The sequence below is a fragment of the Pleurodeles waltl genome, chromosome 10 (assembly GCF_031143425.1).
Source record: "Pleurodeles waltl isolate 20211129_DDA chromosome 10, aPleWal1.hap1.20221129, whole genome shotgun sequence".
Lineage (NCBI taxonomy): Eukaryota > Metazoa > Chordata > Amphibia > Caudata > Salamandridae > Pleurodeles > Pleurodeles waltl.
This window is the reverse complement of record NC_090449.1, coordinates 74,619,216-74,638,020: the sequence shown is the minus strand read 5'-3', so window position 1 is coordinate 74,638,020 and position 18,805 is coordinate 74,619,216. Positions and strand designations below refer to the sequence as shown.

The 18,805-nt window shown below is 44.5% G+C and overlaps 1 protein-coding gene across 1 annotated transcript in view; it reads right to left on the bottom strand.

Annotated features, from left to right (window-relative positions):
- PKD1 (polycystin 1, transient receptor potential channel interacting) overlaps window positions 1-18,805 on the bottom strand; it is a 372,995-nt gene that overhangs the window by 10,796 nt on the left and 343,394 nt on the right. The window contains exons 39-43 of the mRNA XM_069209747.1: window positions 14,255-14,382; window positions 8,026-8,197; window positions 6,531-6,656; window positions 3,166-3,340; window positions 251-538 (exon numbers count right to left, since the gene is read on the bottom strand). Of these exons, the coding sequence (XP_069065848.1) occupies window positions 251-538; window positions 3,166-3,340; window positions 6,531-6,656; window positions 8,026-8,197; window positions 14,255-14,382 (889 nt within the window). The remainder of the gene's footprint in view (window positions 1-250; window positions 539-3,165; window positions 3,341-6,530; window positions 6,657-8,025; window positions 8,198-14,254; window positions 14,383-18,805) is intronic.

Sequence of the window (18,805 nt, the reverse complement as noted above, 5' to 3'; positions counted from 1 at the left end):
CTATTTATTTTTACAAAAGGGATCAAAAGTTGGGATGGCCCTGACAGTATCAGAACATACTTATGTTCTATTCAGGACATCCCACAGGTTAATCTCTGTAATATGTTCTGAGTCCTAGTTTGTTTTTAGTGATAATTCACGACTCCTGCAGCCTCCACCATCTCCACAGGTCTATAGCAGCTATCACTCCAATGAAGTTTTATGTTGGTGCAATCAGTGTATAAAACCCCTCTTTCCCCTGCGTAATTACCTGTATTGTAAGGATGAAGAGCAGAGATGCAGCAAGGCAGTTGAAGACAGTGCTGAGGATGGCAATCTGATAGAAGTTTGTGAACCGTCTGCGGTCCTGGAGATATCTAGCCCACTGTTGGTCAGCTAGACCTGCACGGCTCATGTGTACAATCACTGTACAGATGGTTAGGACAATCAGCAGCCACTGGACGTAGTTCCAAAAGACTGTGAAATAGCCACTGCCTTCTTTTTTTACAGCCAGGGACTCCGATATTACAAAATAGACCACAAACGCCATCAGGAAAACCTAAGGTAAAAAAAAACACAATTTCAGAAGAAGCACTTACTTTTGAGACCAAGGCCCATGTTTATACTTTTTGACGCAAAAGCAGCCCAAACTTACAAAATACATTTGTATTTTTTAAGTTTGTGCCACGTTTGCGTCAAAAAATGACGCAAATACGGCGCTAAAAATGTATAAATATGGGCCCAAGTGCTCCAGCTCCAGGTGATGTGCTTCAGAATGAAAGGGTTCTGAAAGAGAGATATTCTTTGTCACTAGAGTTATGATGGCCAGCTTACTTGGCTCAGAGGTTAAAGATAGGCGTTTGATGGAGTGAGACTGTTAGAGCTGAAAGGTAGTGACTTGTGCAGTGATAATGAAAGGGCTGAGAACACAAAGTGGTAACCGATGGGCTGGCAGCATGGGCAGAGAAGACTGCAGAGAGGAAGGAAGATGGATCAGGGCAGGACTGATAATGGGTCTGGAGGGAGAAAGGCAGAGCAGACCTTGCAAGGGGCCTTCACGGACTAGGTGGGGGGAGATCTTTCAAATTTCTTGAGGTGAATGGGGGGGAAGGCGTATGTTAATGGGCAAGGGTGGAGGGAGAAACAGAGTGTGGTCCTTCTTGGCTCTATGGGGAGTGCAAAACTATCTGTCACATTTTTTATTCTTATAGGTAAAAGAATTTCAAATACTTTCCCATCAATATTTTTACCCTCGTGATAATAGCAAATTTGATGGTATGTCCTTTGATAAAAAAGCAGAGTCATAGAAAAGAATGACATGAAATCAAGCAGAAGTGATAGATGGCCCGGTGAATGCAAATGAAGGTTGTGGACTGATACGAGCTGAGGTGAACACAAAGGATGGCTGGAAATAAAATGAGGTTTGCATCCAACAGGTATGTGGTCAGTACATCTACTGACTAGAAGGGTGAGAATGATTAAGAGTAAAAATGATCATCCTGAGTTTTGGGGTGCTCATAATGAGTGGGAGCAAATGTTGTAGACAGGTCTCAGGAAATCAAAACACCATATGAGAGGTTTGGACATAAAGAGCCCAAAACAGGTTGAACACAGCAAGACTTGGGGCCATATTTATACTTTTTGACGCAAAACTGCGCTAACGCAGTTTTGCGCCAAAAAAATTAGCGCCGGCTAACGCCATTCTGAAGCGCCATGCGGGCGCCGTATTTATTGAATGGCGTTAGCCGGCGTAAGTCGACCGGCGCTGCCTGGTGTGCGTGAAAAAAAACCACGTACACCAGGCAGCGCCGGCGTAGGGAAAAATGGCGTTTGGGCGTCCCAAAATGGGGCAAGTTAGGCTGAGGCAAAAAAATCGTCTTAACCCGATTTGCGCCATTTTTTTTTGGCGCCCAGACGCCATTAACATGACTCCTGTCTTAGCAAAGACAGGAGTCATGCCCCCTTGCCCAATGGCCATGCCCAGGGGACTTGTGTCCCCTGGGCATGGTCATTGGGCATAGTGGCATGTAGGGGGGCACAAATCAGGCCCCCCTATGCCACAATTTTTTTTTTTTTTTTTAAACTTACCACAACTTACCTTTTCTTCCCTGGGATGGGTCCCTCCAGCCTTGGGTGTCCTCCTGGGGTGGGCAAGGGTGGCAGGGGGTGTCCCTGGGGGCTTGGGAGAGCACCTCTGGGCTCATTCTGAGCCCACAGGTCCCTTAACGCCTGCCCTGACCCAGGCGCTAAAATCCGGCGCAAATGCGGGTTTTTTAGTCCCGCCCACTCCCGGGCGTCATTTTTGCCCGGGAGTATAAATCGGACGCAATAGCATCGGAGTCATTTTTTAAGACGGGAACGCCTACCTTGCATATCATTAACGCAAGGAAGGTGTTCACGCAAAAAAATGACGCTAACTCCATGAACTTTGGCGCTAGACGTGTCTAACGCCAAAGTATAAATATGGAGTTAGTTTTGCGTCGAATTTGCGTCGAAAAAAACGACGCAAATTCGGCGCAAACGGAGTATAAATATGCCCCCAAATCTGTACCGTGGTCCAAGGTTACTTTGAAGTAAATGCTTACTTCAAATGCAAATCTAGTTAGTAGTTTTATTAAGTACAATTTTCCTCCAGGGGACTAGGTTTGAATGTTTCAGCAGAAACTACTGTGCACCTCCCTTGTGTACATTAGGGAAGCAGTAAGCATGGCCTGCAGCAATGGACCATCTTTGGGGTTATATGAATTGCACAAAACAGTGCATGGCAGCACGCCGTGCACTGCATGCAACATGCAAATACAACCATTTTAAAGAACATTTGAGAGGAACAAATAGAATGAAGGGTGGTTGGAAGCCGTGGAACATATGTTCTATCCTCTAGTCAATGCTCTGTGTATAATAAACAAAGCTTGCAGTGAGAGGAACTGTTTTATGTATTTGTGGTAGACACCATGGGCTGTTGTGCACTTTGTCTCCCATACACAAATATTAAACACAATCCGCACAATCAAAAGCTACGGGTTCACGGAGACGCAACAAGTAGTGCACAGTGTCTGGTGATGGGACAGGTTTTATGGGTACCCGCATGTGAATTAAACATGGTCCTCAGTTATAGCATGTGTTTGTTTTAATTATTCATAGTTTACTCGTTTACATACGGGAAGCGTCAGGTCCTGCCATACTTACCATCATGATAAGCAGCAGGTGGACTTCACCGCTCAGCCTCAGCAGCGGGAAGGACTGGACATCCATGGATGGAAGCACCTGCCCAGTGAAGGGAAACTCTAGCAGCAGAGTCACCACTGTATGGAGAGCAACAGCGGGGTTGTACTGGGACAGCTCTACGAAGACAGCCATGGTCCTGATGGGAGGAAAGAGACAAGAGGGCATGGAAGGCACCGCCTGGCTAGATGAGCATACATATACAATGTTGGTATTTCTGAGCAGGTTGCACCAGTATGTAATTATCATTTCATTGACAATATGTCAACGCACTGAGGATGTAACTCAGGAGAAAGTTGTTATGGTGCACAGACGTCACTGGTAAGAGGTAACAACAATGCTCAAATGAGACATCAAGCTGGCCTATCTATGAAACAACAAAATATCGTTATCACTATCATATTTGGATATTTATTTCATGCACCATAGTGAAAGGGCAGGTGTAGCATTATTTTTTGGTTGCAATTCTTCCTGCAGTTTTCTGAAATATATTCTCAGATATGTCTAATTTTATTGCATACCTCAGAGAGGATATTGTTAGCCCCGTTCTACAGGGTAGAGTTTGATAAATTTGATTGTGTTGCAGTTGTACACGTCTGAAGGAGACGGGAACCTCTGTCCCAGAATATTCTCTCAAAAAACTCCAGAGTTGCATCAGAAGGCCAAAGCCCCAAATCTCGGTACCACTCCTACTCGGTGTTCTACCATGATATTGAAGGTTAAATATTACTCTTATAGATACTGACCGCACGATATTAACTGTCAATTTGTTACAGGGTAAGTGAATGTGGGGTTAAAGATAGTAATTCAGTACTTCACTATGCATGCCTACCGTGACAATATGTTGGTAGTCAATACTCTGTAGTCAGTATCTGTGGCGGTCGATACTCTTGACTCAGATGTTGTAATATACACACTTCTACTCATGCTTTGAAAATCAAAGTAAATGGCCTCTAATAGTGTTTCGTTATTTCATGCCAAAGCTTCGCGGAAAAACGCTTATAATATGGTTGATCACTGTGTACTATCAATTTAAAAGTTGCAGAAATGGATTCCCCAATTTAGAGATTTTACTAATTCTCTCGGGTTTGGAGCTAACTTTTAAGAAAATGCTTCCCAGAACTGGGGTGAGAGATCTAGCCAATTACTTTGGGTGTTGATTATTCTTACTCTTTTGTTTTTACTAATGTTCTTGTTTTGCCATCCACTTTGATGTAATTTATTTTTCCAGAAGTACCATTTGTTGAGTAATTATAGAATAATTTGTTTATGAAAGAGGTAGGAATTATGCTAGTCTTTATTTCATGAGTGAAACTAAAGCTGTGAAACGTTGCTGGATTTGGAGACTAAAGATTAAAGCTACAGGTGTAAGAGGCTTCGTTTTGACCCTTCTGCCTATTTCAATTCTGCCCTTATTTTGACCCACAAATTGCAACGTATCGATGCAGCTTTATTTAAACGAAGTGGCATAAATATTTCAAATGTATTTCAATTGATGTTTAATTTTTCGAGTGTGCACTTCTCTATCAGCTGGGGCCGGAATATTTTAAATTCACGCAATGTTAGGTGAGCTTGATATATGACCTCTTTTGCCAGCCTGTGCTTTTGTTATGGCAGCAAAAATCATTGACTGAATTATATCGGCCATCATCAAAAAATATCTAGGCAAAATACAAACTTTGATTTTAGCGCTTATCACTGCGAAAAATGGAGCAAAATAGTAAGCCTTTTCAATATGTTTGCCACCTGGCTGCCTGCCCAATTTACAGCGACCAATCGGATGGCTTCTTTTTCCTGTCCGTCACTGCCATATATAATCTGGTGGTGCGAGATGAAAGAAAATAAAAATAAAATGACTGCCACAAAGCGGGACAAAATGCCCGTGGTGTGTGGGCCATTTATTCGTTTTTCAGTTTTCAAAAACAAATGCGTGTTTTGGGAGTTTGTTTTTGAAAAATGAAAAATGCAAACGTTAATCGGGTGGGGATCATTTTGATGAAGCCATCCGTCAAACCTATAGCAGTTCCTCAGGTTTATTGCGTCGTAGTATGTACCCACCTAGTTACCACTCATGCAAGGACTCCATATTGTTCAGAGCAGATGAGCAATCTCTTACCTAAGAAGTAGAATGCAAACCTCGGAGGAAGCAATGTCAGCACACTTCTTTTACAGGGGGACATTTCATTGTTCCGGGACAGCTGGATGAGAGACTGGTTGAGATAAGTGGTAGAAAAGGTATTTTACATGTTTGGCACCTACCTAGCACGTGTCGTGGAGAGTACTCTGAAAAACCAGGACCTGAGCCTCATTCCATGATTAACAGCGCATGGGGCCAGATTTACAAGAAAGTGGTGCATCAGAACTGCTGTGCCACTTTTCTTGCATCGCCCTTGCCCCGTCTAATGACACCATCTGTGCGCCGTATTTATAATACAGCCCACCATGGTGGTTGTTAGACCGATAGGATCAAAAATGTTGATGCTATTGTGGCGCTATGGTAGACTAGCGTCAAAAATGTTGACGCTAGTGTAGCAAAGTACAAGGAGTCCCATTGATTTCAATGGGTGCGTCATTTTAATGCCTGCTCTGAGCAGGTGTTAAAAATGATGCCAGAAATGGCACAATGAAGTCTTGTAGGTTTTAAGCAGGCAAAATGTGGCGCAAAGGGTTGCAAAGTGGCGCCATGCACGCAATTGCCTCCTTGAGCCACATTAGCGTAAAAAAAAAAAAAGACACTAATGTGGAGCAAGGAGGCGCTATGGCCTTGTAAATCTGGCCCATAGTTCTCTGGTTATGTGTGGTAGAAAAGTTGTCAGACTAGTATAATGTAAATGCAGGGAAATTGCACTAGGAAAGAAATGTATAACTCATTTAAGTGGTGGTTCGTCATATATAGTACAGGCAATAAATGCTACAAAGATAACTGTCGTTTAGTGCTTACTCACAAGTCTTATCTCCAAACACAATTATGCTTATTTTATCTACTTCACACCAAGAAAAATATTAGCAAGTCTCTCTGAATAAAACCGGGCATTTAGGTTTCACACAGTTCTCTGCAGCAGGCGTTCAAATCACTGGCTCTCTTTACCAGCAACATAGGTAATAGACTTGAGTAGAACAGATCCTTCACTAACGACATATGTCCTGGTCACCATCACTTAGCTGAATTCAGCCACGTGCATCAGGTGAGCGTCTGGTGCTCAAAGGTGGCCTGACAGATCATACAATTTGCAGGTCTGCGGATACGCCTAAGTTTTGAGTGCCATGCAGAACCTGCACTCACATCATGAAGCTGGTGACCAAAGGCTACTCAAGGGTTCTGTACTTACTGGTTATTGATCCAGTGCTGCTGCTGAAGTTTCTCCAAGAGAAATTTGCTCTCCTCGAAACTGGACCCCAGCTCTTGAATATAACCACTGCTGTCGTAGAGTGACAGGTACCCCCAGTACCACACACTGGAGGAAAAGACACAGGAAAGTTAGTAAGATATATTTTAGGATGATGGTCAACGTCATCTAAAGAAAAGAAATACTTTCATCAGAACACTAACGAAAGACAAAGTGATATCTCCCAATACACAACCAACAAAAGCAAGGGTTATTCCATAGCCTGCACCCGAAGAACAAGACACAGATTATCAGTCAGTGTTTGATAGTGTGGGATGCCCAGTATAAATGGGTGGGTATTCCTCACCGGCAAATTTATGGTTGTCCCAACCCATTTATAAATGGGGAAATACTAATTTTCTGGCAGTGGAGCCTCAATTGGCTGACTGGAGCCCTATCCAGCCATTAGCCAATGCACATCCAAAGACCTGCCATGGTAACAGCTATTGGCATACATGTGCCCTGTTCAAGGCAGTCAGAAAGTGACTGACGGCCTGAACAAGAAGCAAAACAAGTTACTCACTCATGAGCTTGGAGAAAGGGTTCATCTCTGAAGGCCATTTGTTATTTGGGGGGTTTGTGTCCTAAACAGAAAAATAATTGCCAAAAAGGGACAAAACAACATTGCACCTGCTCTGTGAATTTCTCTGATTTCTGTGTAACTTATGGAGCCGGGGACGCAGGATGCACAGAAGTCTGTGAGATCCCTGCAAGGGAGGGAATCTCATAATATGGTGGGAAGTCTTTTGATGGGGAAGCAGAGGTCCTGTCATAATGGGCTGTCTGTTGAGGTCAAGGGCATGTTCTCCAATAAACAAACTAAAGGAAAGGGCCTGTGTCTTGGTACGCCAAACAAAGGATGAAGCATTCTCCCCAAACTACTTTCCTGGAGAAGAGGCTTGCAGCTAAATACATTTCATTAAAGTGAGTGAATCATATTCTATATCCCCTTTAGCTACAAAAAATACGAGCTTCTCAATCCTCCCATGCACTGGAAAGAGGTATAATGTTGGGTTTGCAACCCATGTTAAAGAGACATACTGCCACTTGATCCACCAACCACAGGAAAAAAATCAAACAAAATCCTACTACAGGATAGATACACACAAAACTGAGAGAGGGACAGTGAACGGGAGATCGAGAAAGAGAGAGAGAGAGTGAGAAAGAGAGATCAAAAATATGACCTGCTATACACTAGTGGGAGCAAGACATGGCCCTTCAGTTCCTAAAAGCAATAAATATTCCTAGGATTTCATCCTCAGAATAGATAGAAATATGTTTCCCACAACCAGTGCCACACAGCGGCATCATGAATACTCTTCACAAACTTTGCTGTAGGGGCCTTTGGCATTCTCAGTGGTCAAACCATACCTGAGAAGGAAATAAATAATTTAATCACTTTTTAAGAACCTTCACTTCACAGTGAGAACCTTCTTACCCTGGCAGCTCTGTAGGTGAATAAGCCCAAGAGCTCAAGAAGTTTTCAGCTCTCGCTTCCCAGCCAGCACTATAAGTCTCAGTATCAAACTGCTCTGTTTTGCGTGAACATTTAGGCGTCAATGCTGGTAAAGCTGCCTCACTCTGGAGATCTCCAACAGTTCGCTGACACTCTGCAATGAAATAAAGGGAGAAAAGTCAATGATGAAAATGAATGATTGTCACTCTATCAAACTATCAAATTATAGCCATCCATGGACCTGGGAGAGGTTCTAGGCTGGGCCACTGTTCCTCCAATCAATCTGGTGTCTATAAAATGTCATCTTAATAAATTGTAATCCTAACCTTTCAAGATCTACAAGACACAATTTCAGAAACCGCATCATAGGCACAGTCAAATTAATTATAGAATCTGTCACTATGACAGAGGAATCTTAATAATGTTCACATTCCTGAGTAGAGTTACACTTATTCTACTCACAAGTCCCGAAGAAGCAACAACGTATGACAAAATATGTAGTGACTGTTTTACCTTGAAGTAACTTGTGAAAAATGGATGCCTTTTTATCTTGGATGTGTTAAATGGCTTTGTACAGTGAAGTAACTAAAGCAAAAGTGATGCATTTTAACTGGGATGGATTAAAAAAAAATTACCTCTTTTGATATCAACTTTACATTAATGGTGTCCTTTGGGACAAATTATTCACTACTTACGTACACCAGTGGAGAGTTTGGTCTTTAAGGAAAATGTTGCCCTGTAAGCATCTGTTTGTGGCATATAGTGCTGTAAATTTACATGTTGTGCATTCTCCTGCCAACTAGTGGTGGGCCTGGATGTGTGCAAAAATCGATTTAGCGAATCGGAAATTGTGAGTTGGTGCGACTCGCAATTTCCGATTCGCTAAATCGTATGCAGAATGGTGTCTCAGACACCTTCTGCGAATCTCAAGGGGGTCACAAAGACCCACCTCATTAATATTAATGAGGTGGGTCGCATTTTGCAACCCATTGAGATTCTCTGCACTCACATGGATGGTGGCCTGCTGTAGACAGCAGACCTCCATGTCTGTGACTGCTTTTTAAATAAAGCAGTTTTTGTTTTTTGTATTGCAGCCCGTTTTCCTTGCAGGAAAACGAGTTGCAATACAAAAAAATAACGAAACCGTTTGGTTTTGGTTTTTTAGAGTAGGCAGTGGTCCATTGGACCACTGCCTGCTCTGAAAAAACATTAATAGCGACATTCACAAAGGAGAAGGGGTCCCATGGGGACCCATTCCCTTTTGTGAATGGGTTACCACCAGTGTGACACTGGTGGTCACTGCGAATTGCTTTGCGACCGCGTTCGCGGTCACAAAGCAATTCTGCTTCGCGGTGCGAGTCACAAATAGGAAGGGAACACCCCTTCCTATTTGCGAGTCGCATTCCCATTTTGCGAGTCGATACCGACTCGCAAAATGGGAATGTGCATTGCGATGTGCGTTTTGCATGGCGCAAACTGCTATTTTCGCAGTTTGCGCCATGCAAAACGCGTTCTACATCTGGCCCAATGTTCTGAATGCTAGCTGCTAAGGGGTCAATCTGGTTTAAAAGGCAGTAGCAGGCACACTTTTCCTATTTGCCAGCATAGCAGGCATGATTGGTGGGCCTACATCCCTCTTAAGAATATTCATGCATTCAGGAGTTAAATTGAGGTCCCCAAACCATAAGACCTCAGGAGCCAGTTCACAAGTTTTAGACTTCATTTCATCCATGGTTCTGTGTGAGAAGGTCCAGCCTATTGGGGAGGCCCTCGTGCACAACCACAGAAAGCTCGATGAAAGTGGTGAACCAAGGTTATCTAGCCCAAGAGGGAAGCCACCAGGATGAGGATGAGGGAGAGGGAGTCTGCCACAGCCTTGGAACCACTAATGGAAGGAGGGGAGAGGTGGAAAAGCATACACTAATAATACTGACGATTTTATCCATAGTGCATTGCCCATGGACTGTGGAAATCTTGAGGCAAAGTTTGAGCATTCTGCATTCTCTACTGTGGGAAGAGGTCCACGTCCGGAGACCTCCAACAGTGGAAGTACTGGAGAAGGACTCTGGGGTGGATTTTCCACTTGTGAACTTGTTGCTACATCCTGCTGAGGAGGTCGGCAAAGTCATTTTCCACTTCTGGGAGGTACTCCACCAGCAGGTAGATCTTGTGGTGGAGAGCCCACCACCAGATGGACTGAGCTAGGTGAGAAAGCCAGGGAGAGGAAATGCCTTCCTGCTCTTGTATGTAGTTCATGTTTGTCATATTATCTATTCAGATGAGGACTAGTTTGCCTTCTACCTGGGGAAGTAAGGCATTGAGGGCTAGATAGACAGCTACCAGTTTCAGATATTTGATGTGGAGGTCCCTATCACAAGGATCCCACAGATCTTGGACAGTCAGGTTTTGTGATTGCGTCCCCCCTTCCACCTAATGAGAGGTGCATCCGATGTACTGGTAACGTGCAGCATTGCATTGCAAAAAGGCCACCCCTGCAACAAATTGCTGGTATTCCACCACCGCATAGAGCGATGAGTGTGCTGGCTGATCAACACTACATCTTCCCAATTTCCCTCTGCCTGAGACCATTGATGAGACAAGGATTCCTGCAGTGGGTGCTTGTGCAGTCTTGCATGGGGTTCTATGGCAATGCAGGAGGCCATCATGCCTAGGAGGCACATGATTGTCTAATCTGTGACTTGCTGATTTGGCTAAAAAAGAGACAGCAAAGCATGGAAGGACTGGGCACTTGCCAGATCAGGATAGACTTTTCCGACCTCTGCATTGAGGATGGCTCCAAAATAGGGCTGAATGATTGAGACAGGATTTTACAGCGTTGATGGTAAAGCCCAGCATGTGAAGAAGGTCTAAAATTGCTTGAGTGTGTGCACAACACTGCTGTTGCATTGCGCTCTTTGTTAGCCAATCGTCCAGGTATGGGAATATGTGGATACCCTGTGTTCACAAAAGCGACGCTTCCACTGCGAAGTATTTTTTTAAAACTCAAGGTGCGGTGATGAACCCAAAGGGCAACACTATGAACTGGTAGTGTTTGCCATTCACCACAAAAGAGGTTGTACCAATGCACAGGATGTGGGGATGTGCAAGTAGGTGTCTTTGAGGTCAAGTGCAGCCATGAAGTTGCCTTGCTTCTAGCAGTGGATGACTTCCTGGAGAGAGACTATGTGGAAGTGTTCTGGTAGGATGTACTTTTTCAGGGGCCTGATGACCGGAATGGGCTTGAGGAACCCGTCCTTCTTGGGAATGGGGAAATAGAAGGTATACTCCCCTGAGCCCTGTAGGTACTGTGGCACAGGCTGTATAGCCCCTTTGAGAATTAGTGCTTGAATCTCTTCCCAAAGCAGGCCTTAATGTTGAGTGAAAAGGACAGGTCTATGAGGTGGTATGTTGGGTGGTGTGGGAATGAACTCCAGGCAATAACGTCGTTGAATGATGCATAATACCCATTGTTCTGAGGTGATGTGTTGCCAAAAAGGGAAAAAAATCTGAAGATGTTCCCTGACTGTGTTGTGTGGTCGGGGTGAGGAGTGGTAAGTCACTGCTTGGCTGGTGCAGCTCCTTTGGGGGATCTACCCCAGCCTTTATCTTTTGCTCTGTTGCCATGGTAGGCACCCATAAAAGTAACCTCTTGTGGAGATTTAATTTACTGGTTGGTGGTGGAAAGACGTGGATGCTTCTGGAAGGTGGTCTTGGAGCCTCCACGATATTCTGAGGGGTGAAAGGACTCACAAGGTGTAGGCATTTGTAGATCACCCACGGCTTTCGCCAGCTTCATGTCTTTTTAATTTCTCCAGCATCTCATCAACCTGGGGCCGAAAAAGATGCTCTTTGCTGAAAAGCAGGTTAAGGAGATGCTGTTGAACATTCGGCTAAAGCCAGAGAGACAGAGGCAGGCGCATCTGCAAAGGAGGATGCTGTCGTTGATGCTCCAAGCAGCCATATCAGCAGCATCTAAGGCACATCTAATTATGACGTTAGAGATGTTTGCCTTCTGACACCAGTTCTCTCCCTCTTTTTTCAGTGCTCATCTGGGAGATGTTGGACGAACTCCTCCATTTCGTCCCAGTGGGCCTGGTCATACCTGGAGAACAGACCGATTGCGTTGGCAATACGCCATTGATTGGCAGACTGTGCCCTAATGCGCTTACCAGCAGCATCTATTTATTTGCTCTCGTCCGACAATGGGGCGACACTGATGCCCTGTACATTTGCCTGCTTGCAAGCGGTATGCACCAACAGAGAATCAGGATGGAGTTCACCTCTACATATATAAGATCTGTAAGGGTGGCTTTGTATCTTTTATCTACCCAGGGATGTGATAACTTGAGCATTAACCGGGTCCTTGAAGATATCAGCGGCTGGCCTGAGCAACACTTTTAGCATAGGCAGGTACTGCATAAAGCGATGGGCAAAGGGGAGAATTTTGAAGAGAAAATCGTCTTCAACATGGTCCTTATGCATTTCTACATTATGGTAAGCTGCAGCCCTACACAGCACGTAGGAAGTGGTGTTACTTGGTGGACAGGGGTGGGCAGGGTAAAGCTCTGTATCCATTTCCCCTGGTGGAGCCACATCATAAGTATCCCATGAGTCTCCTTGTTTTGGCTTATCTTATGTGCCCCCCCCACCACCATCACGATTACCTATGTCAGAGGGTGGTGACCCCTATGGGGTGTACAAAGGTAGGTCAGGCAGAGATGGTGGTCGGGTTGGTGTTGGTGGAGGTCTGGGTGGGGTTGAGATAGGGAGTGGCACCACAGGGTCAATACTGGTGCCTTTGTCGTCGTTCTTCCACTGCTTTGGGAATGGAGGGTGCTCCAGGGCTTTCTCAAAGCTAAGCTGCCTCTTTGATGGTTGACTGTCTGACACTGGAGGTTGCGTGAGGATTAGGCCCATGAGGGGATGGGTGGCAATCTGTCTCTGGCATGCATCGAGTTCATCTTGCAAATTCGGTTCGACTGGTGATTTTTCTGCCAGCACCAAATGTTTCTGCTTCCGTGCTGACTTAAGTTTCGATGCTGATGGCTTCGGACGGTTGGGTCAGTGTAGAGCTGGGAGTGGGAAGCACCAAGAGCGTCGGCTTCAGTAATTTCTTTGGTGCCATAGCTGGGCGTTGTGTCCGAAGTTGACAGTCAGTGCCGACCATTGCCCAAAGTCACGGGCAGCCCAGAAGCCTGTCGCTGTGGATCCAAAGCAGCTGAACACTCCTACTGGGGTGGAAGCTTGGAGCAGTGCTGAGGGAAGGGGAGTGCGAGCTGTACTCATGACCTGTTGAGCCAGTGGGAAATCTTCAATCTCATAGTCAAAGTCAAAACTTTCTTTGGGCTAGAAAGTCTCCTCGTTAGTAGCGGAGGGCTCTGGATGCTGTTCGTTCTCGAGGTCCTGGGTGCTGAAAAGGTCTGTGGTATCTCTGCCACTCCTGCAAGACATCTTGAGTCGATGGGCCCGGTGGTCTCGAAGAGTCTTTTTCAACTGGAAGGACCAGCACAGGTTGCCTCATCTTGCACGGGTGAGAGGCAAAGGTTACAGACCCGGTGGAGGTCAGCCCAGTGGTATTTAGCAGAACACAGAGGGCAATATTGAAAGGGCATCCATTCTATCACAGATGAGGCATGGCAAGATCAGACGTTGTGAAAGGGAAAGAGACCACAACGGGCGAGGGCCCACTGGGGGCTAGAGTGTACCGGAGAACCATCCCGGACAAGAGAAGGCAAAATGAGATTGAGTACAATACTGACAGAGGGAGAGGAACCGTGAAGACTGAAAGGAATACCACGATGGAGCTGATCCGGAGCACACATCCAAACCCGACAGCAGAAAGACAAATAACAATGGAACCGGTGACCATGCGCATTGCAAGCAAGAGGTGGAGTCACAGTACCTTGGGAAGAATTCTCAAGCAAAAACCAACTTGCACACATCCAGGCCCAACAGTAGATGGCAGGAGTATGTAGAGCATGTGTATCTACATGCCTCAAACAGTATGATCATCACTGGTACTGCCCCAACCCTTTTTTCCCCAATTTGATTGTCTCCATCATACTTAAAATAATACTCCTTGTTCTTAAACAACACCAATAGATTCTGTAGAATACAAGATGCCATCCCAGTACTATGACCTCCACGTTTCTAATCTCCAGGCTGTTATGGCTAAGCAGGGAAATGGCTTGATAACACCTAATATACCTACCTTTCTTCAAGCGCACTTGACGCAGACGCACAGCTCCCAGCAAGGGGCTGAAGGGCTCCCGACCTGATTGATTGTTGTAGAGACCAGGTAGCAACACCTGAGAGATCCAGGCCCAAAATTCATCAGACCTGCAGCGACATATAAAAGAAAAAAAAGGATTTGTTTTTAAATATGATACAAAAAGAAAACTTCTTGGTTATGTGAAACATTAATTTCACAATTGAAATCGAAATAAGCAGCACATAAAACATCTTTTACATTACCATCCATCACATGTCCTCCTATTTATTTACTTTAGGTCAGTTGAATCTGATTTTCTTATTGCCTTTTATGTTACGGTTGTGTATATAACATGAGGCACTATATTGCTAAGATTACAACCTTTTTAGATATGTTAAATAGGTTTTCGAGTATACACATGATAGGTACGAATAGCATACAGATTATTTCCAGACATTAACAGTATCATTGTTTTAGCTGTAGTCCTAATTCCAAACCCCTTATCTCAGGTTTTAACTTCATAACCCCTTTGCTAGAAGACAACAGACATAGGGCCTGAGTACAAGCACCCTGGTATTGGAATGTTATTTATTACATCTGATAATGAAAATGTCACTTACCCAGTGTACATCTGTTCGTGGCATCAGTCGCAGTAGATTCGCATGTTCTGCAATAGCTCGCCATCTGGTGTTGGGCCGGAGTGTTACAAGTTGTTTTTCTTCGAAGAAGTCTTTCGAGTCACGGGACCGAGTGACTCCTCCTTTTGTCTCCATTGCGCATGGGCGTCGACTCCATCCTCGATTGTTTTTCCCCGCAGAGGGTGAGGTAGGAGTTGAATTGTAGTAATAGTGCCCATGCAATGGAGTGACTAAGTATGCACTTATTTAAGGTTGAGATGATACATATATAAATAATTGAAGGTAACTTCCAAACTGCTACAGGCTCCCGGGGAGGCGGGTGGGCACATGCGAATCTACTGCGACTGATGCCACGAACAGATGTACACTGGGTAAGTGACATTTTCAGTTCGATGGCATCTGTCGCTGTAGATACGCATGTTCTGCAATAGACTAGTAAGCAGTTATTTCCCCAAAAGCGGTGGATCAGCCTGTAGGAGTGGAAGTAGTCTGAAATAATGTCCTTAATACAGCTTGACCTACTGTGGCTTGTTGTGCGGATAACACGTCTACACAGTAGTGCTTGGTGAATGTGTGAGGCGTAGACCATGTGGCTGCCTTACATATTTCTTGCATTGGGATGTTTCCTAGAAAGGCCATGGTAGCACCTTTCTTTCTGGTTGAGTGTGCCCTTGGTGTAATGGGCAGCTGTCGTTTAGCTTTAAGGTAGCAGATTTGGATGCATTTAACTATCCATCTGGCTATACCTTGTTTTGAAATTGGGTTTCCTGCATGAGGTTTTTGAAATGCAATAAAGAGTTGTTTAGTCTTTCTGATGTTCTTTGTTCTGTCAATGTAATACATTAATGCTCTTTTGACATCTAATGTATGTAGTGCCCTTTCAGCTACGGTATCTGGCTGTGGAAAGAACACCGGAAGTTCCACTGTTTGATTTAGATGGAACGGTGAAATAACCTTTGGCAAAAATTTAGAATTGGTCCTTAGGACGACTTTATTTTTGTGTAGTTGTATAAAAGGTTCCTGTATAGTAAACGCCTGAATCTCGCTTACTCTTCTCAGGGAAGTAATGGCGATGAGAAATGCCACCTTCCAGGTTAGGAACTGTATGTCGCAGGAGTGCATGGGTTCAAAAGGTGGACCCATAAGTCTAGTTAGGACAACATTTAGGTTCCATGAAGGAACAGGTAGTGTTCTTGGTGGTATAATTCTCCTAAGGCCCTCCATGAATGCTTTAATGACTGGTATTTTATATAGGGAAGTTGAATAGGTAGTCTGCAGGTATGCAGATATTGCTGCAAGGTGAATCTTAATGGAAGAGAAAGCTAGGTTAGATTTTTGTAAGTGAAGCAAGTAACCCACTACATGTTCTGGAGTTGTGTGTAATGGTTGTATTTGATTAATATGGCAGTAGCAAACAAACCTCTTCCATTTACTTGCATAGCAGTGCCTGGTGGATGGCCTTCTTGCTTGTTTTATGACTTCCATACATTCTTGGGTAAGTTGTAAGTGCCCGAATTCTAGGATTTCAGGAGCCAGATTGCTAGATTCAGCGATGCTGGATCTGGGTGCCTGATCTTTTGGTTGTGCTGTGTCAACAGATCTGGCCTGTTGGGCAATTTGATGCAGGGTACCACTGATAGGTCTAGCAGCGTTGTGTACCAGGGTTGCCTTGCCCAAGTTGGTGCTATCAATATGAGTTTGAGTTTGCTTTGACTGAGTTTGTTTACCAGGTAAGGAAGGAGAGGGAGAGGAGGAAAAGCGTAAGCAAATATCCCTGACCAGTTCATCCATAGGGCATTGCCTTGGGATTGTTTGTGTGGGTATCTGGATGCGAAGTTTTGGCATTTTGCGTTCTCCCTTGTCGCAAACAAGTCTATCTGAGGTGTTCCCCAGAGTTTGAAATAAGTGTTCAGTATTTGGGGGTGAATTTCCCATTCGTGGACCTGTTGGTGATCTCGAGAGAGATTGTCTGCGAGTTGATTTTGTATCCCTGGTATAAACTGTGCAATTAGGCGAATTTGGTTGTGAATTGCCCAATGCCAAATTTTTTGTGCTAACATGCTTAACTGCGTGGAGTGCGTCCCTCCCTGCTTGTTTAGATAATACATTGTTGTCATGTTGTCTGTTTTGACGAGAATGTATTTGTGAACTATTATTGGTTGGAAAGCTTTTAGTGCTTGAAAAACTGCAAGAAGTTCTAGGTGATTGATATGCAGTTTTGTTTGATGTACGTTCCATTGTCCTTGTATGCTGTGTTGATCGAGGTGTGCTCCCCACCCTGTCATGGAAGCATCTGTTGTTATTACGTATTGTGGCACTGGGTCTTGGAAAGGCCGCCCCTTGTTTAAATTTATGTTGTTCCACCACAGAAGCGAGAGGTAAGTTTGGCGGTCTATTAACACCAGATTTAGAAGGTGACCCTGTGCTTGAGACCACTGTGATGCTAGGCATTGTTGTAAGGGCCTCATGTGCAGTCTTGCGTTTGGGACAATGGCTATGCATGATGACATCATGCCTAGGAGTTGTAATACCATCTTTGCTTGTATCTTTTGTGTTGGATACATGCGTTGTATGATGGTGTTGAAATTTTGAATTCTTTGTGGACTTGGAGTGGCTACTCCTTTTGATGTGTCTATTATGGCTCCCAGGTATTGTTGTACCTTGCGTGGCCGAATTTTGGATTTTGTGAAATTGACGGTGAACCCTAGTTTGAAGAGGGTTTGTATGATATGATTTGTGTGATTTGAGCACTCTATTAACGAATGGGCCTTGATTAGCCAGTCGTCTAGATATGGGAACACATGTATTTGCTGCCTTCTGATGTGTGCAGCGACTACCGCTAGACATTTGGTAAAGACTCTTGGTGCGGTTGTTAATCCGAAAGGCAGTACCTTGAATTGGTAATGTATTCCTTTGAATACAAACCTTAGGTATTTCCTGTGCGATGGGTGAATTGGTATATGGAAATAAGCATCCTTGAGGTCTAAAGTTGCCATGTAGTCGTGCAGCTTTAGCAATGGCAATACTTCTTGTAGTGTGACCATGTGGAAGTGGTCTGATTTGATGAAAGTGTTGACTACTCTGAGGTCTAGGATTGGTCTCAGTGTTTTGTCCTTCTTTGGTATCAGAAAGTACAGTGAGTAAACTCCTGTGTTTATTTGTGTGTTTGGCACTAATTCGATTGCATTCTTTTGCAATAGTGCCTGCACTTCTATCTCTAGGAGATTGGAATGGTGTGTTGTTAAATTTTGTGCTTTTGGTGGTATGTTTGGAGGGAACTGTAGAAATTCTATGCAGTAACCATGTTGGATAATTGCTAGAACCCAAGTGTCTGTAGTGATTTTCTCCCATGCTCTGTAATAATGACCTATTCGTCCCCCCACTGGTGTTGTGTGGAGGGGGTGAGTGACATGTGAGTCACTGTTTAGTAGTAGGGGTTTTGGGGCTTTGGAATCTTCCTCTATTTCTAGGGAATTGCCCTCCTCTATATTGTCCCCGAAAACCTCCTCTATACTGTCCTTGGTAACTGGACGGTGTGGCTTGTGAGGTGCTGGCTTGTGTGCTTTGACCCCGAAACCCCCCTCGAAAGGGCGTTTTACGGAATGAGCTGTAATTCCCTCTGCTCTGCGGGGAGTAGAGTGCGCCCATGGCTTTGGCAGTGTCCGTATCTTTTTTGAGTTTCTCAATCGCTGTGTCCACTTCTGGACCGAACAGTTCTTTTTCATTAAAAGGCATATTGAGAACTGCTTGTTGAATCTCTGGTTTAAATCCAGACGTTCGGAGCCATGCATGCCTTCTGATAGTTACAGATGTATTAATTGTCCGTGCAGCTGTATCTGCAGCGTCCATGGAGGAGCGGATCTGGTTGTTGGAGATGGCCTGTCCCTCCTCAACCACTTGTTTTGCCCTATTT